The 25282-nt window shown below is 52.1% G+C and overlaps 1 protein-coding gene across 3 annotated transcripts in view; it reads right to left on the bottom strand.

The window, feature by feature from the left end:
* The window catches only part of SPTB (spectrin beta, erythrocytic), a 138384-nt gene that overhangs the window by 18367 nt on the left and 94735 nt on the right, over window positions 1-25282 (bottom strand). For 2 of the 3 annotated variants that reach the window (XM_023232409.2, XM_023232401.2), the window contains 17 exons: window positions 21910-22666; window positions 21271-21473; window positions 21067-21157; window positions 19768-19914; window positions 17815-18078; window positions 15035-15241; window positions 14464-14553; window positions 10417-10695; window positions 9691-9821; window positions 8518-8722; window positions 7879-8253; window positions 6184-6428; window positions 4888-5026; window positions 4361-4445; window positions 2977-3173; window positions 2625-2674; window positions 2038-2113 (listed from right to left, as the gene is read on the bottom strand). In XM_023232409.2, coding sequence (XP_023088177.2) covers window positions 2038-2113; window positions 2625-2674; window positions 2977-3173; window positions 4361-4445; window positions 4888-5026; window positions 6184-6428; window positions 7879-8253; window positions 8518-8722; window positions 9691-9821; window positions 10417-10695; window positions 14464-14553; window positions 15035-15241; window positions 17815-18078; window positions 19768-19914; window positions 21067-21157; window positions 21271-21473; window positions 21910-22666 — 3541 coding nt within the window. Of the gene's footprint in view, window positions 1-1742; window positions 2114-2624; window positions 2675-2976; window positions 3174-4360; window positions 4446-4887; window positions 5027-6183; window positions 6429-7878; window positions 8254-8517; window positions 8723-9690; window positions 9822-10416; window positions 10696-14463; window positions 14554-15034; window positions 15242-17814; window positions 18079-19767; window positions 19915-21066; window positions 21158-21270; window positions 21474-21909; window positions 22667-25282 lie in introns of those variants that run through there. The other variant, XM_023232391.2, reaches the window with a different exon arrangement.

Genomic DNA, 25282 nt, shown 5'->3' with positions numbered 1-25282 from the left:
CACAGACAGGGAAGTGAGACCCCACATGTGACACCGGCAGCTTCAGAGGGAACTTCTGGGAGAGACCCTTCAGCAGGAGCCCAGCAGTGCCCTCTGCTGGGCATGGTGGGCTGGTGCAGCTATGAAAGGGAGGCCTCTGGCCAGGCTGGAGGCCACAGAGGGATGTTGGTGGGGGGTAAGGGGGAAAGGGGGAAGGGGGAGTTGGGGAGGGCATCTCCCTCAGATGGTGAGAAGGGTTGAAAAAGGGAGGCCTCACTGTTCGTACATGTTTCGGGGGTGACTGGTGTACCAGAAACTTCCATCTGGCATGCCTGTCTTCCTAACCTCACCCCCAGGTTCAGGCAGGCTCACCGGGCACTTGGAGAGGTAGGCTGCAGGAAGGATCTGTGGCTCCCTTGACCCCCAGTGCAGCCTGCCACAGCGGGGACATGCAGGGGGAAGCCATGCAAGCCGTGCGCTGAATTCTTGCTTTCTTCTCAGTCAGCTGCTCCCCAGAGCAGTTCCCTAAGCCTGGGTGACAGCCTCCCAACCTCCCTGCACAGACCCCATGGGGTCCTAAGGGGCCTGCTCCAGGTAAGGTTCTGAGGTACATGCCCTAGGCCTCTGGTAGCTGCTGTCTTGGGCTCTCCCTGTCCCTTGAGCCAGGCCTTTGGCTCATCCTCCTTTCCTATAAGTTGGGGGGATGACCCCTGTTACTCAAAGCTCTGGGATTCTCCTCAATTTTGCAGACTTCCTTCAAGTCTGTTCTTGTCCCAGAACCAGCTCCATAACCAGACTCACTGACCTACAGGCCTCAGGCGAGGTCAGTGGAAAGAGGAGAGGGCTCTGCACAGGGGGAAGGAATAGCCTACAAGGATGGGCACCCCCACTTCACCACCGAAGATGCCCGCAGTGGGGCAGGTGGGATGGGACAGTCGAGTGGTGTGTCTGTGCGTGAGTGCGGGTGTGCGTATGGGGGGGGTGTGGTGTGTGTGCATGTGTGTGGGGGGGTTGTGGTGTGTGTGGGGGGGTATGATGTGTGTATGAGTGTGTACGTGTGTGTGGATGTGTATGGGTGTGGTGTGTGCATGTGTATGTGCGTGTGGGTGTGAGTGGATGTGTGTGGGTGTGTGGTGTGAGTGTGTGCGTGTGTGGGTGGGAGTGTGGGTGTGTGTGGGGTGTGGTGTGTATGAGTGTGTATGTGTGTGTGGGGGGGTGCGGTGTGTGTATGAGTGTGTATGGGGGTGTGGTGTGTACGAGTGTGTACGTGTGTAGGGGTGTGAGTGTAGATGTGTGTGTGAGGTGTGGTGTATGAGCGTGTACGTGTGTGGGTGTGAGTGTGGATGTATGTGTGGGGGGCTGTGGTTGTGTACATATGTGTGCCTGTGTGTGGGGGTATGCTGTGTGGATGAGTGTGTATGGGGTGTGGTGTGTATGTGTGTGGGTGTGAGTGTGGATATGTGTATGGGGTGTGGTGTGTATGAGCATGTACGTGTGTGTGGGGTGTGTTGTGTGTGCATGTGGGTGGGTGTGGTGTGTGCATATGTGCATGAGTATGTGGGTGTGTGGTTGTGCATGAGGTGTGTGTGAATGGGGGGCTGGTATTTGTGTGCGCATGCGTGTGTGTGTGTGTGTGTGTGCATGTGTGTAGGTGTGGGTGCAGGGGTGAGTACTGCCTAGAGGAAGGAGTTGGAAAATGGAAAGGACGGTACAGAAATGCACTAATCATCTCTGGCCAGTGTTTTCCCTCATGTAAATGGTGATATATTTATACAATAAAATTTATTAGATAAAACCAAACTAATAACGTCATGTCACTGGGCTGGCCCGTTTCCTCTGCGCTGAGGGGAGGAGTGGAGGAGGCCAGTACTCTCATGCAGAACACCTGAATGAGGAGGTAGCCTGCTCTGCTGGGAGGTGGCTGTAGGGATGTGGGCAGGATGGAGGGCGGGGCTGCGCCAGCTCATCTCGCCTTCGCCTGGGCTGAGCCTAGTAGGGGTGAGAGGGCTCTGGCTGCAGTGACTCCCAGGAACTAGACAAACGAGACCAGAGACTGACCGGGGACGTTCTCTCAGTGGCCGCATGGTGAGAAACCGGAGCCTCCCCTGCTGTCTCGCCTTCCTCCTCTTGAGGCCTAAGGAAGACACAGTCTGTCTTTAAAAACAAGCACCCCTCTGAGGCCAGTGCCTCCTGCAAGGCCTGACTTTTCACCCACGCCCACAGGGAGCAAGCTCCAAATAGCTCCCCATCCAGCCAGCCCGCAGTCTGGACAGTCTGGACAGTGCTCGGCAAGGAGCCGCCCAGAGACTTCTTCGGAGAAGCCAAGGCAGATTCTTCAGAAGGGAGCCAGGTTCCAGGTAGCACAGGCTGTGGGGCCCCGTGTTCAGGTGGCTCCAAGGCAGGGCCTCACCTGGCAGCCACTGCTCCCAGCCCCCTCCTCCTGCACCAGGCCTTCAGCCCGCCCGTGCCTGGGGAAGCAAAAGCTCCTCTGCCCTCATGCTCAGGCACTCTGGGCCTGCCTGAAAAGGGTGCCCACTGTGAGAGGTCAAACGCAACTGGTCCCAATGTCAGGTTTCTGATGAAAGTCACCCCCTACTCCCACTTGGCAGAACACTCAGCTCCCCGGACACGTGGCCACCACTCACCCAGTCTCCTCTGCGGGTCTCTCTGCAATCTGGCGTTCTTTCAGCTCAAGCTAGAGGAGGAGAAGGCCCAGGGGTCAGAGCAGCCACAGAGGCGAGTTGTGTTCTCAGATGACCTCCCTCTGGACGTGGCCCTGCACCCCCACACGCCCTGGCGTTCATGCGTTCTATAGTCAGCCCCTTCTGTTCTTTGCATTCGGAGGTCAGTACTTCCTGCCACTTGTCTTTCCTTCCCATTGTCCCTGCTGGCCAAGCCTGTCACACCATTCTAAGTACCTAACAACTGGCCTGGAGTTCCTGACATGAGGGCATAGCTGCCACCCTCCTGAGCCTCCCAGCACTGTTCCCTGCTCACCGTGGTAGGCTTCTCCAGGGCGGCAAAGCGCTCTGCCCAGCTGGCCGTGGACTTCTCAAAAGCCTCGTGCCTCTTGATGAGCTTCTCCACACTGTCCACTGTGTGTCCAAAGTCCCCGCTGGCCAGGTAGGGCTCCTGGGCGATCAGCCACGCCTCAGCCACAGAGGCATCCCTCGAGAACTGGCACACCTCCAGCACTGCCAGGGAAAACAGGACACAGACCCCCCCGACAAGGCCCAGGGCCTGTTAGCACCCAACTGTTCACTCCTGATTAGGGCCAGTGGTCAGGCTGGTGGCCTGAATAGGTGTCCCTAAACCACATGGATACCCATGCTGCCTGCAGCCACCCCATTCCACACTGGGCCCCTAACCTAGCTTCACAATGGTTATACGTTTTTAGAGAGAGGGCTTCAATCTGTCACCCAGGCTGGAGTGCAGTGATGTGATTATGGCTCATGGCAGCCTCAGCCTCCCGGTTCAAGTGATCCTCCCATCTCAGCCTCCCACGTGGCTGGGACTATAGGTGCGCACCATCACACCCAACTGATTGTTGTTGTTGTTGTAGATAGGGTCTCCCTATGTTGCCCAGGCTAGTCTCAAACTCCTGAGCTCAAGCAATCCTCCTGCATTGGCCTCCCAAAGTGCTGGGATTATAGACATCACCCACCATGCTTGGCCCAATAGTTATATTTTTTAAACTGTACTTTTCACTAATTACAACTCTATTTTGAAAACAAAATGTATTTTAGATGTCTCTGAGAAGGAGTCTTCTGCTTTGAACATTCTTCCCAGCCCTTGGCTGTCTCACATGATGCTGGATGAGTGGCCAGAGGACCAGTTGGCCCTTCTTGGCTCACAACTCTTCCTTGAGTGGTGGCTTTTCCCCACCTCTCATCAGCACCCAGCTGAAGGAGGAAGAGCCCCTTCTATGCTTGATATTCCTCAGGAGGAATGTCTGGGATTCATGAGAGCTTTACCCCAACCCCCCCCCCCCACCCCCACCCCCCCCCCCAACCCTCAACCCCTCCCCCAGACCCCAACCCCTTCCCCAGCCCTCAACCCCTCCTCTAGGCCCCCACCCCCTCCCCCAGGCCATAGCTCTGCAGGCATACCAGCCTGGGCATGAGGCTGGGGGCAAGTGGGGCAGAGGATGGGCAGGGAGTGGGGGCATGCTGCTTGGTTAGAGGCTTCCAGCAGTGTGTCCACTCCAGCCTTCTGCCTGGACGGCTGAGCCCCCTGGCCCCAGAGCTTTGCTGAAGAGCAGTGCTGTGGGGGGCTTCTCTCTGGACAGTAGTGAAAATCCACCCATCGTGGCACCTCCCTATTCCCCTACTCCAGCGGGGGTACTCCTGCCCCCGGGCCCTGCCTCCGGGGCTCTACTCACACATGCGGAGCCGCTCCCCGCGGGCCTCCCACTTCTCATTCATCTCTTTCCTCCTGGACATCACCTGCTGCAGTTTCTCGCGGATCTACGGGGAGGAAAGGGAGAAAAGCTCAGGCTTGGCAAACCCTTCCCCATCTGAGGCAGTGCACAGATGGGTCCTGCAAAGAATGCCAGGTTTGGTCCTACAGTCCTGACTTCAAGTCTTGGCCCAGCTACTTGCCAGCTGTGTGGCCTGGGGCACGTTACTTAACCTCTCTGAGGCCCATGCGCCTCTCCTATTAAAGGAGGTCACCAACTCCAAAGTGTGTGCACCTGTGGGTGTTAGGCAGTTTATGAGCCTGCTCTCCTTTACTGACTGGCCAGCTCCTTAAGGCAGGGAGTATACTTGCTGGGGCTGCAATCCCCGGGCCTGTGTGTAGCCCTGATCTCTATGAGTGAGAGCAAGACAAGCTCCTCAGAAAAGCTGCAGCTCTCAGCTCCCTCCCAGGAGGCTGCCTGGCTCACCTCCATCCCTGCAGTCCCCTCACCTCCTCTGAGGCCTGGTGCTGCCGCTGCAGCAGGGACTCGCCAAGCTCCAGGCAGGCACTGAAGTTCTTGCTCCGGGTTTCAATCTCTGCTTTGATGCCCTGGTGATACTTCATGAGCAATTCCACAGAGGAGACATCCCTGGGGGACAGGAGGACAAGGGAAGAAGGGAACTCTGGGTCACTCTGGCCTGCCTCTGTGTCCCAACCAGAGGGGCCCACCTCCCTGTGCCTGTGGGAGTCAGACCCTGCTCCCTCCTCTCTCTCTGGCCAGCCAGGGGGTCCTCCGCCAGCCCAGCCCCAGCAGGAACACAGATGCCCTAGTATCTCCCATTTCTCAGTGGCCAGAGCATGGGCAGTGGGTACAGAAATCCCCAAAGAAGCCTGGGAATATTACTGGGCAATAAAAAGGAATAGGGTACTGACTGATGCTACAACATGGATGCATCTTGAAAACATTATACGAAGGGAAAGAAGTCAGTCACAAAAGACCACATATTGTATGATTCCATTCATATGAAATGTCCAGCATAGGCAAATCTAGAGAGATAGAAAGTCATGTAGTGGTTTCCAGGGACTGGGAAGAGAGGGGAATGGGGAGTGACTGCTAATAGGGACGGAGTAATGAAAATCTTCTAACCTTAGATTGTGGGGATAGTTGTGTAACAGCGAATATATTAAAAACCATTGAATGATACACCCTAAATGGATGAAGTGTGGTATGGGAGTTATATCTCTCTAAGAATGTTAAAAGTAAGACCATCAGGACAGACACCGTAGGGGCAGAAGGATGGAGATGGATCAGCAATAACTGATGAAGTTGCACAGACTGGGCAGAGTGGTCTGATCTCTGCAGGGGCTCTCACTGCCCACATGCCTGACTCCTTCTCTCATGGACAATGAGCTTCTTCCTGAGTTTCGGGGGAAGGGCCCCCTCACATCCCAGGGCTAGGAGAAGAATGCGCAGTCTTAGACCTGCCCAGCTTTGGACATGTGAGTTGCTTATTTTCACTGACAGCCATGGTCACTGTGCCCATTGGAGAACCTGAATGACAGATGTCTCTCTCTCTACACCCAGGACTCTCCTGACTCTGAAACGATTGGTCCTCCCAGTGGAAGCTGAGCCAGGCCATTTCTGCCTGGATCCAGCCTCAGGCCTCAAAGTGTTCCCCAGGGATTTTCACGGACCAATAGTCCAGGACTGTCCCTCCAGGGACGAGCCCCAGTGCAGCACCCTGGTTGGCCGGGATCCTCTGGCCTGGAGAGGAGCTGCCTCTGCCTCAAGGACGCTCCCCTCACCTGGGCCTCTCCTGGGTCTCGATCTGCCGGATGATGCTCTCCATCCAGGAGAGGAGGTCACGGGCCATGCTGAAGAAGCGGAATTTATCCGCCGTGTCCACTAGCTGGGTCCGGCGCCCGGCACAGGCATCGAGCAGCGCCCGCCACGTGGCAGACACCTCCTGCTCCTTGCTCTGGATGGCCTCTGCCTTCTCCCCAGCATATGCTGTCTGCAGACGGGTGGCCACGTCCTGGAACTGCTGCACCTGTGGTCAGGCAAAACCAGGCATTGTTTCCTGGACATTGCTCCCTAGGTGCTGTGGTCCTAGGACTGGAAGGGCAGCTACATTCTCCTGGCCTGCCAACTCAGGGCACTGCTGGAAGGTAGGATCTTCAGCCTCCACCCAGGGGGTGCTATAGGAGAAGGCTCCTTGCTTTGACACTTCTGCCTACCCAAGATACCTCTTGAACTTTGTGAAGGTTTGGGAGTGAGAGGAACTCCACGCCCTTTGATCTCCTCAACAGTACACTAATGAGAGGAACTACGTACTAGGCACTGTTCTAAACACTTTCTATTGATGAACTCTCTTCATCTTTCCAACAAACCCATGAAGGAGGTACTATTGCTATTGCTATTTTTGAGATGGGGAAAACGAGGCACAGGGAAGCTAAGTAACTGGTCCAGGGTCCCTCACACTAGTAAAGGGCTACAGCTGGGATTTGCACCGTGCTCCTGAGTCCCCATTCTTAACCACTCTGCCTCTCCAAGGAAGGGGCTGCAACAGATCCCCTGATTGAGGTTGGCCCCAGAGACAGTGAAACCTCACTCCTAAGACCTCAGTGGGGCTACACCTATCTCAGGGGCCCTGGCATCCCCAAATGCAACAGCCACACACCAGGCCCTCCACTCCAGCTGGAGGACACATCCCTAAGAGGTCCGCTTTTGGATGAACGAGGGGCCCAGCCTACCCTGGTGTTCTGTCCCCAACCCCCGCTGGGCTGACCTGGGATTGCACAGCCAGCCTACCTCTCCCTGCTGCACTGGAAGCTGGGGGAGCCCTCAGCAACAGGGGCCACCTTGCATTTGCCCTTTCTATCACACCAAGCTCTGGGGGACCCTACGGATCTGCAGAGGGCAGAAATGACAGGGGCTTTGCCGGGGAAGCCAGGGGTCTGAACAGTAGACCTTGGGGGCTCTGCAGCTCCCATGTGGAAAGGTTGAAGTGCCTGGTGGCTAAGTGTGTGGGGTCTATAGCTAGACTGCCAGGGTCTGAGCCCTGGCTCTACTGTGTACCCACATGTTCCTGGGAAACTTATGGGCCCTCTACCCCTCCCTTTTCTCATCTACAAAGTGCAGGGAATATTAGCAGCTGCCTCAGAGGACGGCCCTGAGGGTCCAATGGCTACATACATTGCTCAGAAAAGCTCCTGGTGCTAGAAAAGTGCTGTGCATGTGTTCACTAATAATACTGTACAACTGGAGAAACTGCACTGTACAGTATTATATGCATCGGCCTTTTGTGAGGATTCAGTTTAAATAACGACTTCCGAAGCTAAGGAACATCTGAAAGTTACTGCTCCCTGCCCTGAGCTCCTGGCTGTCTAAGGAGGTGAAACCTCCTGGCCCCCATCCTAGAGGTTTCCCCGCTGACAGCCAGGTGGGGACTGACACCTGGGTCTCCTGGAAGTTGGTAGCAGGTGGGTGGCTGAAGGTACCTGGACACCCAGCAGGTGAAGCTCCCGCTCGAAGGCTGTGTGCACCCGGTGGAAGGACTCAGCCGTGCTGGCGTCCAGCCCCACGTCCTCCGGCAGCTCGCGGTGCTTCTCGTCGATGAGGCCCAGGATCTCGGCACCCGTGTAGAAGTAGCGGTGCAGGTCGTAGGAGGCGGCCAGCAGCTGCATACGCGTGTCGATGAGCTCCAGCAGATCTGCCCACATCTCGTTCAGCCCGTCCTTCCACTCGGCGATGGTGGCCGCCTCGCTGTGGCCCGCGTCGATGAGTCGCTCGATGAAGGCATTCACGTTGTCCACCCGCTCCTGCCCGATCGCCCCGGTCTCCCGGGCAAAGTCCCGGAACTTGTCCCGCAGAAGCTGGGTGTGGGGCAGACAGAAATGTGGTTATGGGGTGCAGAGGGGTTACAGGTGTCACCAGCTTAGTGGAAGACATTCCCAGGCAGTGACTGCAGCACCGGGAGCCACACTCTCACACCTTCCCCAGGGCAGGCCCCATCCGCAGGTCCCACCTCACACTGGGGAAGTCGCATCCTGCGCAGCACTCTGTGTGTCTCGGGTGAGGGCTGGCTGCGTCTACTGCATCAGAGAAAGACAAAGACAGCAGGAGCTGTGGCTACTCACAGTCACGTGGTCAAAGTCTTGCCCCATTTCCGGGGAAGAGGCCACCAGCTCCTTTTCTGAAATCCACTGCTCCAGGTCGTCAGTCTCCCGCTTGAGCTGGAACAGGTGGTACATGTTCTCCAGCTTGCGCTTGCGCTCTTCCGCCACGTCCTTCAGCCCTGCATAGTGCTTGTCCACTTGCCCCTGAAGCCTGATGATCTGCTCCCTGGAATTCAAAGCCAAGAAGGCCCTCAGAGACAGCAGCCACGAACCCAGAGCAGTGGCTCGGGGGAGCCAACATATGCCGACCACAGCCCCCTGGCAGGGATAGGTAGGGAGTGAAGCTCTGGAGAAATGACAGGGGCTTTGCCGGGGAAGAGCTGCGGAGAGAAGGGGCCACACCCTAGCCTCAGTGGATGACACACTGTGTCCTGGAGTTCTGTCCTGGAGGGCTGCTTCCTGCGGTGCCCCTCGCTCTGGCAAGCTTACAGGGACAAGTGCAAATGGGGAATGCCTCCATTGTTCTTCCAGAGAGGCTGGGGGAGCAGCGCTGCCTGAGCAGGGCTCCTGCAGCAACAACTCTGCTCAGCCCTCCAGGGAGGGACAGGACATACTAGGGGCACAGACGGTGTGGGTCCTGGGGAAAATCTGGGTTGGCTGCTGAGGACCCACAGTGGTGGGCACCCTAATGGCAGCTGAGGACAGCACTGTGGCTGGGGGCAGTGTGCGGTCTGTGGCCCAGTGGGCTCCCATGTATGCAGGATCCACAGAACCTCGCAGCCCAGGTGGGCATAGGTTTCCATCTGCACTCCTACATCGTGGTTCTGTCTGGACTGTGAAGTCCTGGAGACCTTCTGGACCATAAAAAGAAAAGCTAAAGTAGTCTTCAGTGTCCCTTAGCATATTGTAACCCTTTGGAAAATTGGTGCTATCAGGTCACCAAGAGGGTAGTTTTGCTAACCCCTTCTCTTTTCATTTTGCAAACCAGGGCCTTGTTGACCCAGCTGGAAGTGACTCACACAAAACCAAGGCATAAAATGAAATTGGATCCATCACCCGTCCTGTGGCAATTTTCTCCAGCCCTATTAGGGAAAACTGTTTCCATTTTCCTCTTAAATCTGAAGGGACATTGGCTGGTGGGCCCCTGGCTTGATCCCCATCTCCTGACCGAGTCACCCCAGGGGGCACACACACCCCTCAGGGTGGCCTGCAGACAGCAGGCCCTGGGCCCGGCTGGCCAGCTGCTTGATGTTCCGGCCGTAGTCCTCCACTGCACGCTGCTGCCTCAAATGCCGCTTCAGCATCACGATGGCGCCCTCTTCATCCTAGAACGCAGTAGACAGTCAGCGCCAGAGCTCAGCCTGGCCATGATCCCTCCCTTGGCAAGTTGTGCCGCTGCTCCTGGAGGTGCTTTAGGGAGGAGGGGAGCAGGCTTGTGGGACACCTGCAGGAGAGCCGCACATGTTCCCTTCCTGCCTTTCTGACTTCCCAGCAATGCCCGTGCCCTACCTCCCTCTCCAGACTCCCCCGGTTTGTATCTGACATATACCCTTCCTTTCGTGCCCTAACCCCTGTCCCCATGAAAACATCATATATCATTCCAGCTTTGAGAGACCCCCACCTGTCACCTCTCACCCCATCTCTTTCGTAGCAGTTCACCAGTACAGAATCCATGGCAAAGAAAAGTAGAGAACCCTTGGGTTAGAGCAAACCTAAGTGGGCAAACAGGAGGCACCTGGCTGCAGCATGTGCCCTGCAGGGGTGTGTCCAAGCAGGCACCAAGGGAGGGCAGGGAGTCTGTGGGTTCCCCCTGGCCTCACTCCTCACACAGTTGGACTCACAAGGCTCCCCACCGACAGCCAACCTCAACTCTTCCTCTCTGCCTTGGCACCCCGGCTGGTATCCCCTGCCCAAACAGACCTTGGGGATCTCATCAGAGATGACGTAGAGCTCCTGCTCGCCAATCCAGGCCTCAGCCTCGTCCGCATCCAGGTAGTACTGCTGTGCCTCGTTGGCGTCCCTCAGTCGCTGCAGCCTCCCGGCCGCTGCCTCCTGCAGCCTATCCCAGGAGCTCTTCAGGTGTCTCAGGCGCTCCTCGAGGTCCTGGCAGTCGATCTCCGCTGCCTCCACCAGCTGCTGCCCTCTCTGAAGCACATCCTCAACCCGCGGCGTATGGCCCAGAATCTCATTCTGTAGTGTCTGTGGCCAGAAGGAAGAGCTCAGGGCAGGGCCTTCCCACCACGGCTGGGAGGCTGCTTTTGCAGTGGCAGCATAGCTCTGACACCCTTGGTCCCTCTCACCCCCTGTTGCTAAAGCAGAGCAGGTGATGGCGATAAGAACTACCAAGGACCTCTTGCAGGCTGCTAAGCACCTCACGTGCACCATTCTTGCACCCTCAGGTGGCCTGCTGAGATAAGCATGTGGAAACTGGCATGCAGTAGTGAAGTCACTCAGTGGCAGAGCCGCATTTGAACACAGCTCCACCTGACCCGGAAGCCTGTGCTCTTGACTGTCCCCTATCTTCCTATGCTTCAGCAGAGCTTGATTCCTTAGGTGTATGTGTTGGAAGGAAAAGAAAAATGGCCTTTTTGATACCTTGTTCTAACAACTTTTGCAGGATTTATGCAGGATCATTTATGCAGGATCCGCACAACCTGGCAGCTCAGGTGGGCACAGTTTTCGCCTTCCATCTAAAAGAACAGGTGACAGCAGCCCCTTGTTTACAGTCTCAGCTTTTGCTTCGTTTTTCCCTACTTCTATTTCTCAAATCTTTTGTGAGCTTTGCATTAGTCCCCGTTTGAGCCTTCAGTCACGAACATGGCCTCTTCCTCCCACCCTGGTGGCTGGGTCACCTTTTTCTTCAGGACGCCCTGACATGGGCTACTTGCTTTCTGGGTCCTAGAGGCCGGGCTGGCTGCTGCTGGTGTGTGGGCTCCTGAGCTCCATATACCTCGCTACCTGTTTCTTCCCTCTCTATAATTTTCCTGTGACCTTTAAAACTGGAAGGCAGGGGCAAGAGCAGCCCACATAAGCAGTACAGTGATAGCCAGCATTTGAAATACATACAAAATAACCACATCTACAAGTCACATAACTTGCTGAAATGCATTTGTATACTTTATGCTCAGAATCTCAATTTTTACAATTTCCTGTCGTCTCTGCAATTGCATTCAAACAACCCATGTTTTCAGCTCCATTTGCTTGTTACTCTGAGATCTTAAGACCTTTGCGTGGTGGTCTAAAAATTAATTTCTTTCTTTTTTTTTTAAGATAGGGTCTCACTCCAGTCACCCAGGCTGGAGTGCAGTGGCACAATCACAGCTCACTGGGCCTCAACTTCCCAGGCTCAGATGATTCTCCCACCTCAGCCTCCCAAGTAGCTTGGATTACAGGTATGTACCACCACATCTGGCTAATTTTTTGTATTTTTTGTAGAGATGGGGTTTTGCCATGTTGCCCAGGCTGGTCTCAAACTCCTGGGCTCAGGTGATCCACCCACCTCGGCCTCCCAAAGTGCTGGGATTACAGATGAGCCACTGCGCCCAGCCTAAAAAGGTATTTCTTTCTTTTTAAGCAATTACTTTCTAGTATCTGTGCAGGGTACTTGCGTTTAAAGTCTTCTTCCCTATCTTCATTCATTCAACTACTATGTATTACGTTCTTTTCTATGTACCAGACCCTGGCCTAGGTAATAGGGACAATATAGAAACAAGAAAAATGAAAATCCCTGCACTCTAAAGCTTACAACCTGGTAGAGGAAATAGAAGGTAAACATGCAAATAAATGAATAAACAAAGGCTGGGCCTTCCTCCCTGGGGGCTATGAGGAAAAGACAACAGTGGGATGAAGAATGTCTGCTGCGATGTGGCAGGAGCCACTTTAGCTAAGGGAGTCAGGAGGGCCCCTCTGAGGAGATGACACTTGACCATGACATGAATGATGGGAGGGAGGCAGTCACACACAGAGCTGGAGGTAAGTGTTCCTGGCAAGAGGACTGAACAAGTGCAAAGGTTCTGGGGTGGTCTTGAGCTGGGACTGTCTGAGGCCACAGAGAGGGCAAGAAGAGCTGGAATACTGTGAAGGAGGGCAAAGTGAGAAGAGCTGAGATTCAGAGGAAGGCAGGGGCCATATCAGGCATGACTGGTTCTTAATCCTGATTGCCCACTGAATAACCCAGGGAAATAGATGCAGCTAGGAGCCTACCCCCAGAGATCCTAATTGATCTGAGGTGGGACCTGGGCATTCACCTGTCTAAAAGTTGCCTAGGTGATTTGAGTGTACAGCCCGGTGTGAGAACTCTTCATGTAGTATCTTGTGGAATGTGTTCTAATTGCAATGAATAGTCCCGAGAGCAGTGGTCCCCAAAGTGGAGTCCTGAACCAGCAGCATCAGCATCACCCAGGATCTTGTTGGAAATGCAAATTATCAGGCTCTACCTGCAGAGCTTGATGCAGTGAATCTGGGGGTGGCACCCAGTTAAGTTGTGTAAACTCACCCAGAGGGCTTGTTAAAGGAGTTGCATATTGGAGTTTGAGAACCATTGCAATAGAGGGTTTTAAGTGGGAAAATGATAAAACTGGATTTATGGTTTCGCCAGGTGAGCCTAAAATAGTCTTCACTAGGGCAGTCACGCTTTCCCAAGAGGCTGCCTCTCCCTTCTTGGTTAGGGGAACCCCATCCATATTTGTCTTGTCCTTTTCCTGAAATAGCAACTGCCAGCCAGGGGAGTTAAAAACCTTTGAACAATAACACTTACAGAGGCTGCACAGAATCAAAAATCCTGTGTCGGAAAGACTAGAGTTGGCTCATTTTACAATTAAGGAAACTGAGGTCCCAAGGATGCCGTGTCCTACCAGCCTTCCATCTTTAGCTGAAGGTTGTGGCATTAATTGAGGATGGATTTCTATCATCTTCTAGCCCAGGTCCCTGCATGTGGCTGCTGGAGTCTCTGTGACCAGATTGTATCTACCAGAAGCAAAGGGCCTAAGGCAGCTTTGAAGAAACCTCTCTGAATATAATCCAGGCCTCTGCACTGCTGCTGGGCTCAAACGGTCCTGTGAGCAGATGTCAGTTGCTGCCAACGTGGGGAAAGGGAGTGCTGTCTGCTATGACCTTCCTTCCTCAAGGAGTTGCAGTACTAACAGGGCACTCTGGGACATGTCGCTTTTTTCTGGAATCTAAGTTTCTGGGCTCTCCTTGCTGATCCAGAGAGCATGCAGAGGGAGGGTCTCTCTGTCCAAGAAGGGTCTGTGGCCATCTCTCTGGCCGCTGCGACCCCACACAGCCAGCTTCCTTGCATGATTCAGGCTCCCGCTGCAGCCCTGATCCAAAAGGGAGTGGTTGGCATCTGCTCACGTTCAGGATTCTGACTAGGGCCACAGGAGTTCCCAGTCAGGGCTAAGTGAGTGCCAAAAAGCAGAGGGATGTTTGCTCCAAGGGCTCAGAGTCCAAAGTTAGTGGCTTCCTAATGGAATTTGAGCCCCACAAGTATCCTCACATGTCCAGAGAAATGGGGCCTACTTACCCCAAGGACACCGCACATGCCAAGCTCAGCCCTGGAAGAGGGGCAAGGCAGTGTTGTGGGAGAGAGACCAGGAGTTACTGCCTTCCTCGCAGGCAGACCACTGGATACACTGAATACACAGCTACTGAAGCACTTTAACCTCCAGGCCAGGGCCCCCAAGATCCTGCATTCACCTGTGCCTGATGGAGGCTGAATGGCCCTGCATCCCCAAGCACCAGGATTCCTCCCTCCTCTGTGATCCTCCCAGAATTTGCTCTATAATCACAAAAACCTGCTCTTTCTGCTCTAAGACTACCAGTACGGTTTGGAGACCCCAAAGCTGCCAACAGGAACACTAACCTGCCGTTGCTAGCCTTCTGCAGGCCAGGGCTGGGCCTACCCCTGGGGGGCCAGGTGGGGGTGAGGAGGGGCGGGTACGACTGGTGAGGTGAGGCAGGACTCACCTGGTTCTTCTTCATGAACAGTTGCACAGTTTGCAGATTAGTGCCATAGTCGGCTGACTGGGCCAGAGGCAGCCTCTCTTCCACCCAGAGCTGCAGAGACCAGAAGGCAGGGGAGAGCTGATGACAATCATGGCCACCCTTTCCCGAGTGCTCACCAGAGGCGGGGCAGAGCTTTGCTGGCAGTGTCTCCCCAGTTCCTCCCAACACCCCATCAGGGTTTTGTCCCCCTTTTATAGATGGAAATATTCAGGGATTTTGAACTGAGGTTCCAAATAACTTACTCCTAGTCAGACAGTGGGACAGTAACGTAGCTGGATCTCGAACCCAAAGTCTGTCTGACCCCAAAGTCCATGTTCTTCACTGAGCAATACTAGCAAGTGAACAGTGAGTTCCCAACAAAAGCACTGACTTGAGCTTTCTATTTAATGTAATCCTCACAACACCCCTATGAGATGAGGGGTGAGGTGACCAGTCATCTGCTGCCAAGAATTGCTCTGGGTGGCAGCCAGCTACTCTGATGGCAGCTGGTGGCTCCGCCTCAGGGGGTGGGGAGAAGCTGCGGCCCACGCACCGTCTCATCCTCTACGTCCCGGTTGATCTGCAGCTTGGCTCTGGACGATTCCAGCTGCTTCTTCCTCCTCCCCATGGGTTCCAGAAGGTCCAGGAACCGCTTCTCGATGCTCAAGTCTACGTCTCCTGCCTCCTCTCCTGTTGAAGGCACCTGGGCAAACAGCTCCCCCAGCTCCTCTTTCCGCACATTCACTTGGTCCTCCACTCGCTGAGACACAAGGGGACGGTGTCAGCACCAGCCTTGGCGCCTGGACAGCCCCTCCATCTTCTTCATTCATCTGCATCCCACCCCTCCTTTAAGGCCCAATTTGAGCTCAACTTCCTCCAAGGAGTCTCCTTGGATGCTTCCACTCAGGTTTCCCTCCTCTGAGTGCCTGTTCTGTTTCTCATGCATCCTTTTGGGTCTCTGTCCTACCCACTGCAAAAGGGGTTGGAGATGGATTAGAAACCAGGCGACATTTTTTGCATGATAAAAGCAAGTCCAGTTAAGAGAAAGAGTAGGAGTGCTTACTTTAAGGTTTCAGATTGTGCTCAAAGAAATCAGAGAAGACACAAACAAATGGAAAAACATCTCATGCTCATGGATAGGAATAATTAATAAAGTTAAAATGGCTATACTGCTCAAAGCAATTTACAGATTCAATGCTGTTCCTATCAAAGCACTAATGACATTCTTCAACGAACTAGAAAAATTATCATTATTATTATTATTTTTGAGATGGAGTTTTGCTCTTGTTGCCCAGGCTGGAGTGCAATGGTGCGATCTCGGCTCACTGCAATCTCTGCTTGCTGCGTTTAAGTGATTCTCCTGCCTCAGCCTCCCGAGTAGCTGGGATCATAGGGGTGCACCACCACACCCAGCTAGTTTTGTATTTTTAGTAGAGACAGGCTTTCTCCATGTTGGTCAGGCTGGTCTCAAACTCCCGACCTCAGGTGATCCACCTGCCTTGGCCTCCCAAAGTGCTGGGATTACAGGCATGAGCCACCATGCCCAGCCTAGAAAAATTATTTAAAAATGTATATGAAACCAAAAAAGAGCCTGAATGGCCAAGGCAATCCTAAGCAAAAAGGATAAAGCTGGAGGAATCACATTACCAGAATTCAAATTATACTACAAGGCTACAGTGACAAAAACAGCATGGTATTGGTACAAAAACAGGCATATTGACCAATGGAGCAGAATAGAGAGTCCAGAAATAAGGCCACACACCTACCACCATCTGATCTTTGACAAAGCTGACAAAAACAAACAATGAGGAAAAGACTCCCTATTTAATAAATGGTGCTGGGAGAACTGGCTAGCCATATGCAGAAAATTGAAGCTGGACCCCTCCCTTACACAATATACAAAAATAAACTCAGATGGATTAAAGACTTAAATGTAAAACTCAAAACTATAAAACGCTTGGAAGACAACCTAGGCAATATCATCCTGGACATAGGAATGGGCAAAGATTTCATGATAAAGACACTAAAAGCAATCGCAACAAAAGCAAAAATTGACAAATGAGATCGAATTAAACTTAAGAGCTTCTGCGCAGCAAAAGAAACTATCAACAGAGTAAACAGCCTACAAAATGAGAGAAAATATTTGCAAACTATGGACCTGATAAGGGTCTAACATCCCGCATCTATAAGAAACTTAAATTTACAAGAGGAAAACAAACAATCCCATTAAAAAGTGGGCAAAGGACATGAACAGACACTTTTCAAAAGAAGACACACATGCAGGCAAAAACATATGAAAAAAAGCTCAATATCATTGATCATTAGAGAAATGCAAATCATAACCACAGTGAGATACCATCTCACACCAGTCAGAATGGCTATTACTAAAAAACCAAAAAATAACAGATGCTGGCGAGGTTGCAGAGAAAAGGAAACCCTTATACACTGTTGGTGGGAGTGTGAATTAGTTCAACCACTGTGGAAAACAGTATGGCAATTCCTCAAGAGCTAAAAGCAGAACTACTATTTGACCCAGCAATCCCATTACTGGGTATATACCCAGAGGAATGTAAAGCATTCTACCATAAATACACGTGTACACTTATGTTCACTGTAGCACTATTCACAATAACAAAGACATAGACTCAACCTAAATGCCCATCAATGACAGACTGGATAAAGAAAATATGATACATATACACCATGGAATACTTTGCAGCCATAAAAGAAGAACGAGATCATATCTTTTGTGCGAACATGGATAGAGCTGGGGCCATTATCCTTAGCAAACTGATGCAGGAACAGAAAACCAAATACCACATGTTCTCACTTATAAGTGGGAGCTAAGTGAGAAGAACTTATGAACACAAGGAAACAACAGTAGGCGTTCCAGCTTCCGGGACACCGGGGCTATAAACTGGGGCTTCTCATCCATCAGCTGCTTTCTTTCCTAGGGGCAAGAAGGAGGAGAGCTCACATTCTGGCCTGACTGGGCGTTGGATCAGCCCTGCTCCTAATGGTTGCAAGAGGCTACCCAAGAGGAGATCAGCAAGGCGAAGAATCTTCATAGAATGTGGGTGAGGTGCAACCGAAACAGACACTAGGGTGTACTTGATGGGGGAGGGTAGGAGAAGGGAGGGGAGCAGAAAAGATAACTACTGGATGTTGAGCTCAAAACCTGGGTGATGGAATAATATGTGCAATAAACCCCCATGACATGTGTAACAAACCTTCACATGTACCCCCAAACCTAAAATTAAAAATAAAGGTGTCAGACTGGCTTCCACGACCCCTTCTATCCTAACACTCTAAGTCTACAACCCACTCACGTGCCTTCAGCTTAGCCAACAACCGATTGACACTGGTCAGGTCCTTGCCCGGGTCGTCTGACCGCAGCTGGTCCTCCATGGCGCTGATCCACTTGTTGAGGTCAGCATGGGTCTGCAAGCGCAGGTCGGAGCTCCTGGCAGCTGAGAGGTGCTGGGTCTTCTCCTTTGTGGTGGCCTGCAGCTCATCCCAGAGCCGGTGCAGGGCTTCCAGCTTCTGGGACACCAGGGCTGTAAACTGGGGCTTCTCATCCATCAGCTGCTTTCCTTCCTAGGGGCAAGAAGGAGGAGAGCTCACATTCTGGGCCGACTGGGCCTTGGGTGAGCCCTGCTCCTAATGGTTGCAAGAGACTACCCAAGAGGAGATCAGCAAGGTGAAGAATCTTCATAGAATGTGGGTGAGGCGCAACTGAAATTGACTCTGAATCCCCAGCATTAGCAGGGGTGTCCAACTTTTTGGCTTCCCTGGGACACATCGGAAGAAGAAGAATTGTTTTGGGACACACATAAAATACATTAACACAATAGCTGATGAGTGAAAAAAAAGTCTGTGCATAATTTTCATGATATGCACCACCACAGATAAGGAAAAAGTCCTCATATTCAAAGGGTTAGACACTGCTGGTAGGGGAAGCCGGGCAGGGAGAGCAGCGCTGGGGGCAATGATTCAGGGAGACTCCAGCACGGGAGCTGCAGACAAGGGTCAGCTGCTGCAAGAAAAAGGATTCCAGACCCATCCAAGTACAGCCAATGCAGAAACTGCCCCGTGAGTTCCCGAAGTTGTGCACTAACCTTCACTGACCTCCTTTGGTTACTGAGGTTGCCTTGTCTGGTTTTCATCTGCACAGATGTATCATTTTTGGGTGGGCACAGTGTGATATAAATTGGACTTAGGAATCTATATCAGTAATAATAGTTAATTTTTTTTGGAGACAGAGTCTCTCTCTGTTGCCCAGGCTGGAGTGTAGTGGCGTAATCTTGGCTCACTGCAACCTCCTCCTGCCAGTTTAAGCCCTTTTGTGTCTCAGCCTCCTGAGTAGCTGGGATTACAGGCATATGCAATCACGCCCAGCTAATTTTTGTATTTTTAGTAGAGATGGGATTTCGCCATGTTGGCTAGGCTGTTCTTGAGGTCCTGACCTCAAGTGATCTGCCCACCTCGGCCTCCCAAAGTGCTGGGATTACAGCCGTGAGCCACTGTGCCTGGCCTAAAAGTTACTATTTACTGAGTGTCTCATAATTGCCAAGTACTATGCTAAATGTTTCATTTGTCTTTAAGTATTTAGTGCTCACAACTCCACTGCGAAGGTCCTATTATTACTCTCATTTCATAGAGGAAGAAACTGAGGCACAGGGAGGTTAAGAAATCAGTCTGATGCTAGGGCTGCTTTTTCATGGACAGCCATGGTAGAGAGGAGCAAAGGTGGTGATTTCCACATCTAATTCCAGCCACATTTGGACTTGTCCACTGGGCAAACTCTCTACAGAGGGGTCCCTTAGTTCACCATCTACAAGAAGTGGAAACGACCACTCCCCAGTGCTTCTGCCCATCCAAATGATGAGGATTAATGGCTCCCCTGGACCATTCTGATCATCTTGCCTATTCCTCCAGCCCTGTGCAGGACAGTGCTGGAGCCCTGGTGAAGGCAATGGAAAGCAAACATTAACAACTGCTGTCCTGGCACTGGACACTGAAGCTCTAACTAGATGTCCTCAGTCTAGATGTCCTGGGCTGTTCCTAGACTCAGGTGACACAGAAGAGGCACTGATTCTGACCAGGTGTACTAAGATTGACTATATCAGGACCTCTGAAGGTTTAACTACTATTTAGAAAAGTTGTTTGCTGCCACATTCTATACTGTCAGCAAGCTTTAGGACAGTGTCCACACCTTGGGTGAAGCCCCATCCAGGCAAGCCTATCTGAGCAGAGTGCCCTCCGCCACCCACTCACTTTACTTACCGCATCAATGTTCTCTAGCCACCCTTCATGGGAAGCCAGCTCTGCCACAAACGCCTGGTGCTTCAGCCATTTATTGTGAAGGTTTCGTGCTTCATCGTAGGAGACATCCTGAGATGTCAGCAGCTTGTCGTTGATCCAAAGAGTGAGCTGTGTGCATAAAGAGTGGGCTGACTGTCCCTGAGTATATTTCTTTGGCCAGGGCACAACCTGCTGCCCATCCCTGCCTGCAGAAGGAGAAGCCCATGGGGAGGAAGTGCAAGCACAGAAGAGAACTCATCTGCAGTTCTGGATCCCTCTGGACCAGCACAGGCAACTTTACCCATGATAGGCCAGGGCTAAAATGTGGGCACAGGTGCATCTTCCCCACTGGAGTGTGTGTGGTGTGAGATCAGGGATACTTTACTCTTCTCTCCATATTTCGAGGACCTAAGACAGGGCCTGGCATATTCTAGGAACCCAAAGAGTATTTACTGGATGGATGGATAAATCCATCCTTTGGCAGTTTGGTGAGAGATCTTTGATAAACACAGGAAAAAAATGTTATTTGAGGAAGAAGCCAAGGACAGAGGTTGATGAAAACAAAGTTATCTGGGCTGACAGAAAAGGAGTATGACAAGAAAGAAGTCAAGGAAAACCCCATTCCACGTAGAAAGTACTGTCAATGGAGGGACCTGGGAAGGCAGATTAAAGACCTTCCTTGTACAGCTGGCCCCAGGTTGAGCAAGGACCTTCCTACCCAGCAGTTTTCCAACTGGCAGGTTTGTTTAAAATGTTCTTTCTCTGTCTCACCCCTTAAAGTTCTGATTCATATGGCCTGAGTGAGACCCAGGGGTCTGCTTTAACTAGGACCAGGACTGGCTCCAGAATTTGCAGGGCCCAGTACAAAAAGGAGTTGTTCAAAAGCATGAAGAATTTCAAGATGGCAAGAGTAGAGCATTAAACTGAGCCCAGGACCCTTCTAAGCTAAGCACAGGGTGTGACACAGGTCACACATCCTTGAAGCTGGCCCAGACTGGGTCTTAGGTGATTCTAAAATAGATCGTCCCTAGACTACTCTTAAGAAACTCTGGCCTAGACTTGACAAGTTAAGGATGACTTTTCAGATTTGAAAAAAAAAAAAAAAAAAAAGTGCAACTGAAGATTCTAGAGGATGACCCAGTTAAGTACCTACAGGTCCCCGCTCATGGAATCTCACAGCTCTTGGGCTAGAAAGGATCTCTATGGACTTCCCACCTTGAGGGCACTCTGCTTCTAGAAAGGAATCTCCAGGAAAGCGGCTGCTCCTTGCTGGAGCCTCACCTCCTGGCAGTTCTGGAGGAAGTTCTGTAGTTCCAGGTTGTCTCTCAGTAGGACAGAGGCCTCCTCGGCCTTCTCATTGTTCTTCCTGTGCCTGGAAAGGAAGCCAAAGGCATAGTCACAATAGTGCCGAGCTTGGGGTCCTCTGGTGGCACCACTACCCCTCTGTGGCTCTGGGGGCCTCGTGGCCCTGGGGCCCGGGAGTACCTGTCCTCAATCAGCTGCACCTTCTCCTTGATCTTGTCTGAGTACAGGTTTCCCTCAGCTACCAGCTTGTTTCCAGAGTCCACAGGACTCAAGACCTTATCCCGGTTGTTCTCCATAGACCCCAAGAAATCCTCAAACTTCCGGATCCCAGCCTCTGCAGCTTCCAGGGAGTCTGGGGGCTCCAAGTGAGCCAGAGTGTATTCCTGTTGGAGCAAGTTTCCAGACAAGGCATGAAGACACAAGGAGGAGGTGATGAGCACACCTACAAGTGGGAGCACCACGTGCAGCCACACAAGCCACGGTCTGAATGAGCCCCCTGAATGAGCAGGGAGGAGGTGCTACTCCCCAGCTCTTGCCCCCACTCCTACCCCAGGGGCACCAATAAACAGTGTGCCTAAAGCCACATGGAAGACTAACCACCCAGGGCAAAATGCGCTTCTCTAGCCTCTGATAGACCCAAGAACAAGGCATAGGGCTGGAAAAGGCACCTAATGATAAACAAAGATTTCCCCCATGAGTGAATACAGAGTACAAGACAAGAGTAATGTGGTCCCTGAGCCTTACAGCACACTTGTGGGCTCACCACAAGAGCTACTGCCCTGAGAGACCCGCCTGTCCCAGCTCTGAATGCCTCTCTACCTGGTTGCTGAGGATGGCTTCGGCCTGCTTGGCATCTTTCTGGAACTCCTGGAAGCCAAGGCACTGAGCGAGGGTGTGGCTGCGGCTCTCCCACATCCTGCCCAGGGCATCCCAGCCGGTATCCAGGCCTTCCAGCCGCTGGCCCAGAAGCAGATACTCTGGGTCCGTCTGGCCTTGGATCACTTTCTCCCCAGACTCCTTAACACGCTGGTAGCTGTCTTGGTGCCCATCAATCTCATCCTTGATACCTGCATGCTGCTGCAGGAGCTGCTCAGCCTCTGGGAGGGACTCAGGCATGTCCTCGGAGGCCACAGCCTTCTGGGTGATGGAGAGCCAGGCCTGGAAGTCATCCAGATCCTGCAGGAAGGCCTGCAGCTGGCTGACTTCCCCCAGCAAGTCCTCCTGGCCCCGCAGGGCTTGCTGCAGGCCCTGCCACAGCTCCTCCAAGTGTTTTTGCCGCTGACCAATGTCCTCCTTCTGCTCAGGGTGCGAGTCCATCAGCTGCTGGGACTCACGCTCCAGGGCATCCACACGGGCCTGGATGGCGGCCACGTCACGCTCCAGCCCTGATAACTTCCGCTGGATGGCGATGACACCTGCCAGGTCCCGCCCCAGGTCTTTTGTGGACTCCACTACCTTTGTCTTGTCCGTGATCCACTTGCTGGTCTCCTCACAATCCACGCAGTAGTTGTGCACTCGGAGGGCTGAGTCCACAGCCTCCCGCCGCTTTGACACCATGGTCTGGAATGCCTGCCACCTGCCGGATGGGGACACAGCCCGGAGGAGAGAGACACCTTCTCCCTTAACTCTTCCCGTAGGAGACCCTGACCCCTTCCCACATTTCTCGCAAATCTCCCCGCACAGACTTTGTATGATAAAAAGAAAAACAAAATCTACCTAACAAAGTGTGGGTGAGCAAAATTCACTTATCCAATTTTAACTCAAGACATATATCACTGTCAATCAGATCTTTTGATCTGCAGGGGGCAATTAGTGATGTGATTCCAACCATAAGTAAAGGAACATGAAAGCAAAGGTTATGCATGTAGTTGGATTTCAGGCAAATACACAATTTCCCCAGAGTTTATGAAATATCAAAATAATTAAAAGGCTCACATTAACTTCAAGAATGCTTCAGGACACAGGGTCCCCAGCTGCCCTAGAGGAACCATGTAAATGCGTAAATGCCCAAGGCCACATGCAAAGTCTCCTAGGGCCTGAAAAAGATCACCTTGGATCTAAGAGAAAAGACACCCTGGTGAAAAGAAGAGGAATAAGAGGAGAGGGAAGAAGAGAATGAGGAGGAATAAGCTGTGATGATAATTTAAAAGACTAACATAATCTTAACCTTCGAGCACAGTGTTGCTATGAAACACAGAAATGTGCTAAGGTCTGGTGGATGCCTGGGGGCCTGGGGTCAGTCTGCAGTACACAATAAACCTCTTTCAGAGAGCTGCCCATCAGCCGGGCCAGACCACTAGGGACACTACCCTTGGGCCTAGGTTCACTCATTCTGCATCACTGTAATACGCAGGCTGAATGCTCATTCTCTAATTGAATCCATCTTTCTTGAACACCCACAGGGGGTACAAGGCATTTTGTTGGCCTTTGGGAGAATACAGACATAATTAGGCCTTGCCCTGTGGGGTGTATGATTTAGAGAAATATTCAGACAAGCTCACAAATAACATAGCATAAAGTTTCATGTACACAGCACCTACCAGGCAGAGAGGAGGACTAAGGGAGCTGGAAGGAGCAACGGGGTGACTGTTGCTCACGTGACCTCCACACAACCCATCACTGGACACAAAGCCCCAGTCAGTAAACACACCCCCAGTGCCTCCACTGGAGTGACCAGTTAAAGGATGGGAGCAAGTCTCTCATTCGTCTTTGTCCCCTGCCTCAGGGGATGGAAGCCGAGGAACTAGCAGATGGACTAGGCAGAGGGCCCTGTTGTGCATTCCCGAGGTGTGACAACAGCAGCCAGTGTGATTTGAAAGGTCTGCAGAGAGATGTAAGAGACAGGCTGGGGGAGACCAGGGATACGAGGGAGGAGAGACAGCCTGCAGATTTCTCGGCTCCCATCCTAGACCATGAAGACCCCGTGCTCTGGGAATTCTGTGCCTGTCTGGCACACAGATGGTGCTCCCAGGCTGGGAAATCAAGGGGTTTTCTCCAAGTTTGTCTGAAACCCCTGGAATCGACAGGGAAGTGTTCCTGGGAGAGGGTCTGGCTGTGTCCCCAGGCAAGAGGCCCCATAGTGATTTTCCAGGCCTTTCCTGGAGTGGCCCCACTGTAGCCATTGGGTGGAGGCCACACAAAGATGCACTGGAGTTTGGGTCTAGTGTGCTTCTGAAACCTACACTTGCCCCTGTCACTGCACTGTCTTTGAGATGCAGGAAGTTGATAGAGCCACTCTAGTTAGCACCGGTCAGGTGACATCAAGAGTTCAGGTTTGGTCCTGGGCCAGGTTTTTTTTCAACTGGAATATGCAGATGGTGAAAGATGATCACACATTCATCAAGTGTTTGAATGACTCACACAGAAGCTTGGCAGAAAAATTTTAGTTTTTTCCCAGTTCACTCATGTACTAAGCATTTATCAAGCAACTCTCAGTTGCCTTGTGGCAGACACTGATCTAGGTACTAGGGATATGGAAAGAACTATGCAGGCTGGGTGCAGTGGCTCACACCTGTCAATCACAGCAATTTGGGAGGTTGAGGTTGGAGGATCACTTAAGCCCAGGAGTTCAGGACCAGCCTAGGCAATATAGTGAGACCTCATCTCTACAAAAAAACAAAAAATTAGCTGGGTATGGTAGTGTGCATCTGTAGCACTAGTTACTCAGGAGACTGAGGTGGGAGAATCACTTGAGTCTGGGAGGCTGAGGCTGCAGTGAGCCAAAATTGCACCACTGCACTCCAGCCTGGGCAATGGAGTGAGATTCTGTCTCTATAAAAAATTAATTAATTAATAAAGAACAATGCAAAGTCCTTGCTTTCATTCAAGTAGTTAGAGACATAAACAAGTCTATAATCCATCAAGTGGCGATAAGTGCAAAAAAAAATAAAATAAAAGAAGGTAACAATATAGAGGCTAAAGGGGTCAGCGAGAGGAAGGATGTGCTGCTTTCAATGGGGTGGTCAGTGGGGGTCACACCAATAAGCTGACATTTGAGCTGAGACCTGAATAAAAAGAGTAAGCCAAAGGCAAAGCTAGGAAAGTAATATTCCAAACAGGAGGAACCTCAAAAATGTGTTTGGTGTGCAAAGCCCTTGGGCAATATAAATGGACACAGGTCTTCATTTGCTTACATAGTCTAGTAGGAAAGTCCTTGGGGACAAAAATAATTAGAATATAAGATAGGATATGA

The sequence above is a fragment of the Piliocolobus tephrosceles genome, chromosome 6 (genome assembly GCF_002776525.5).
Source record: "Piliocolobus tephrosceles isolate RC106 chromosome 6, ASM277652v3, whole genome shotgun sequence".
Lineage (NCBI taxonomy): Eukaryota > Metazoa > Chordata > Mammalia > Primates > Cercopithecidae > Piliocolobus > Piliocolobus tephrosceles.
This window is presented reverse-complemented; position numbering and strand designations above follow the sequence as displayed.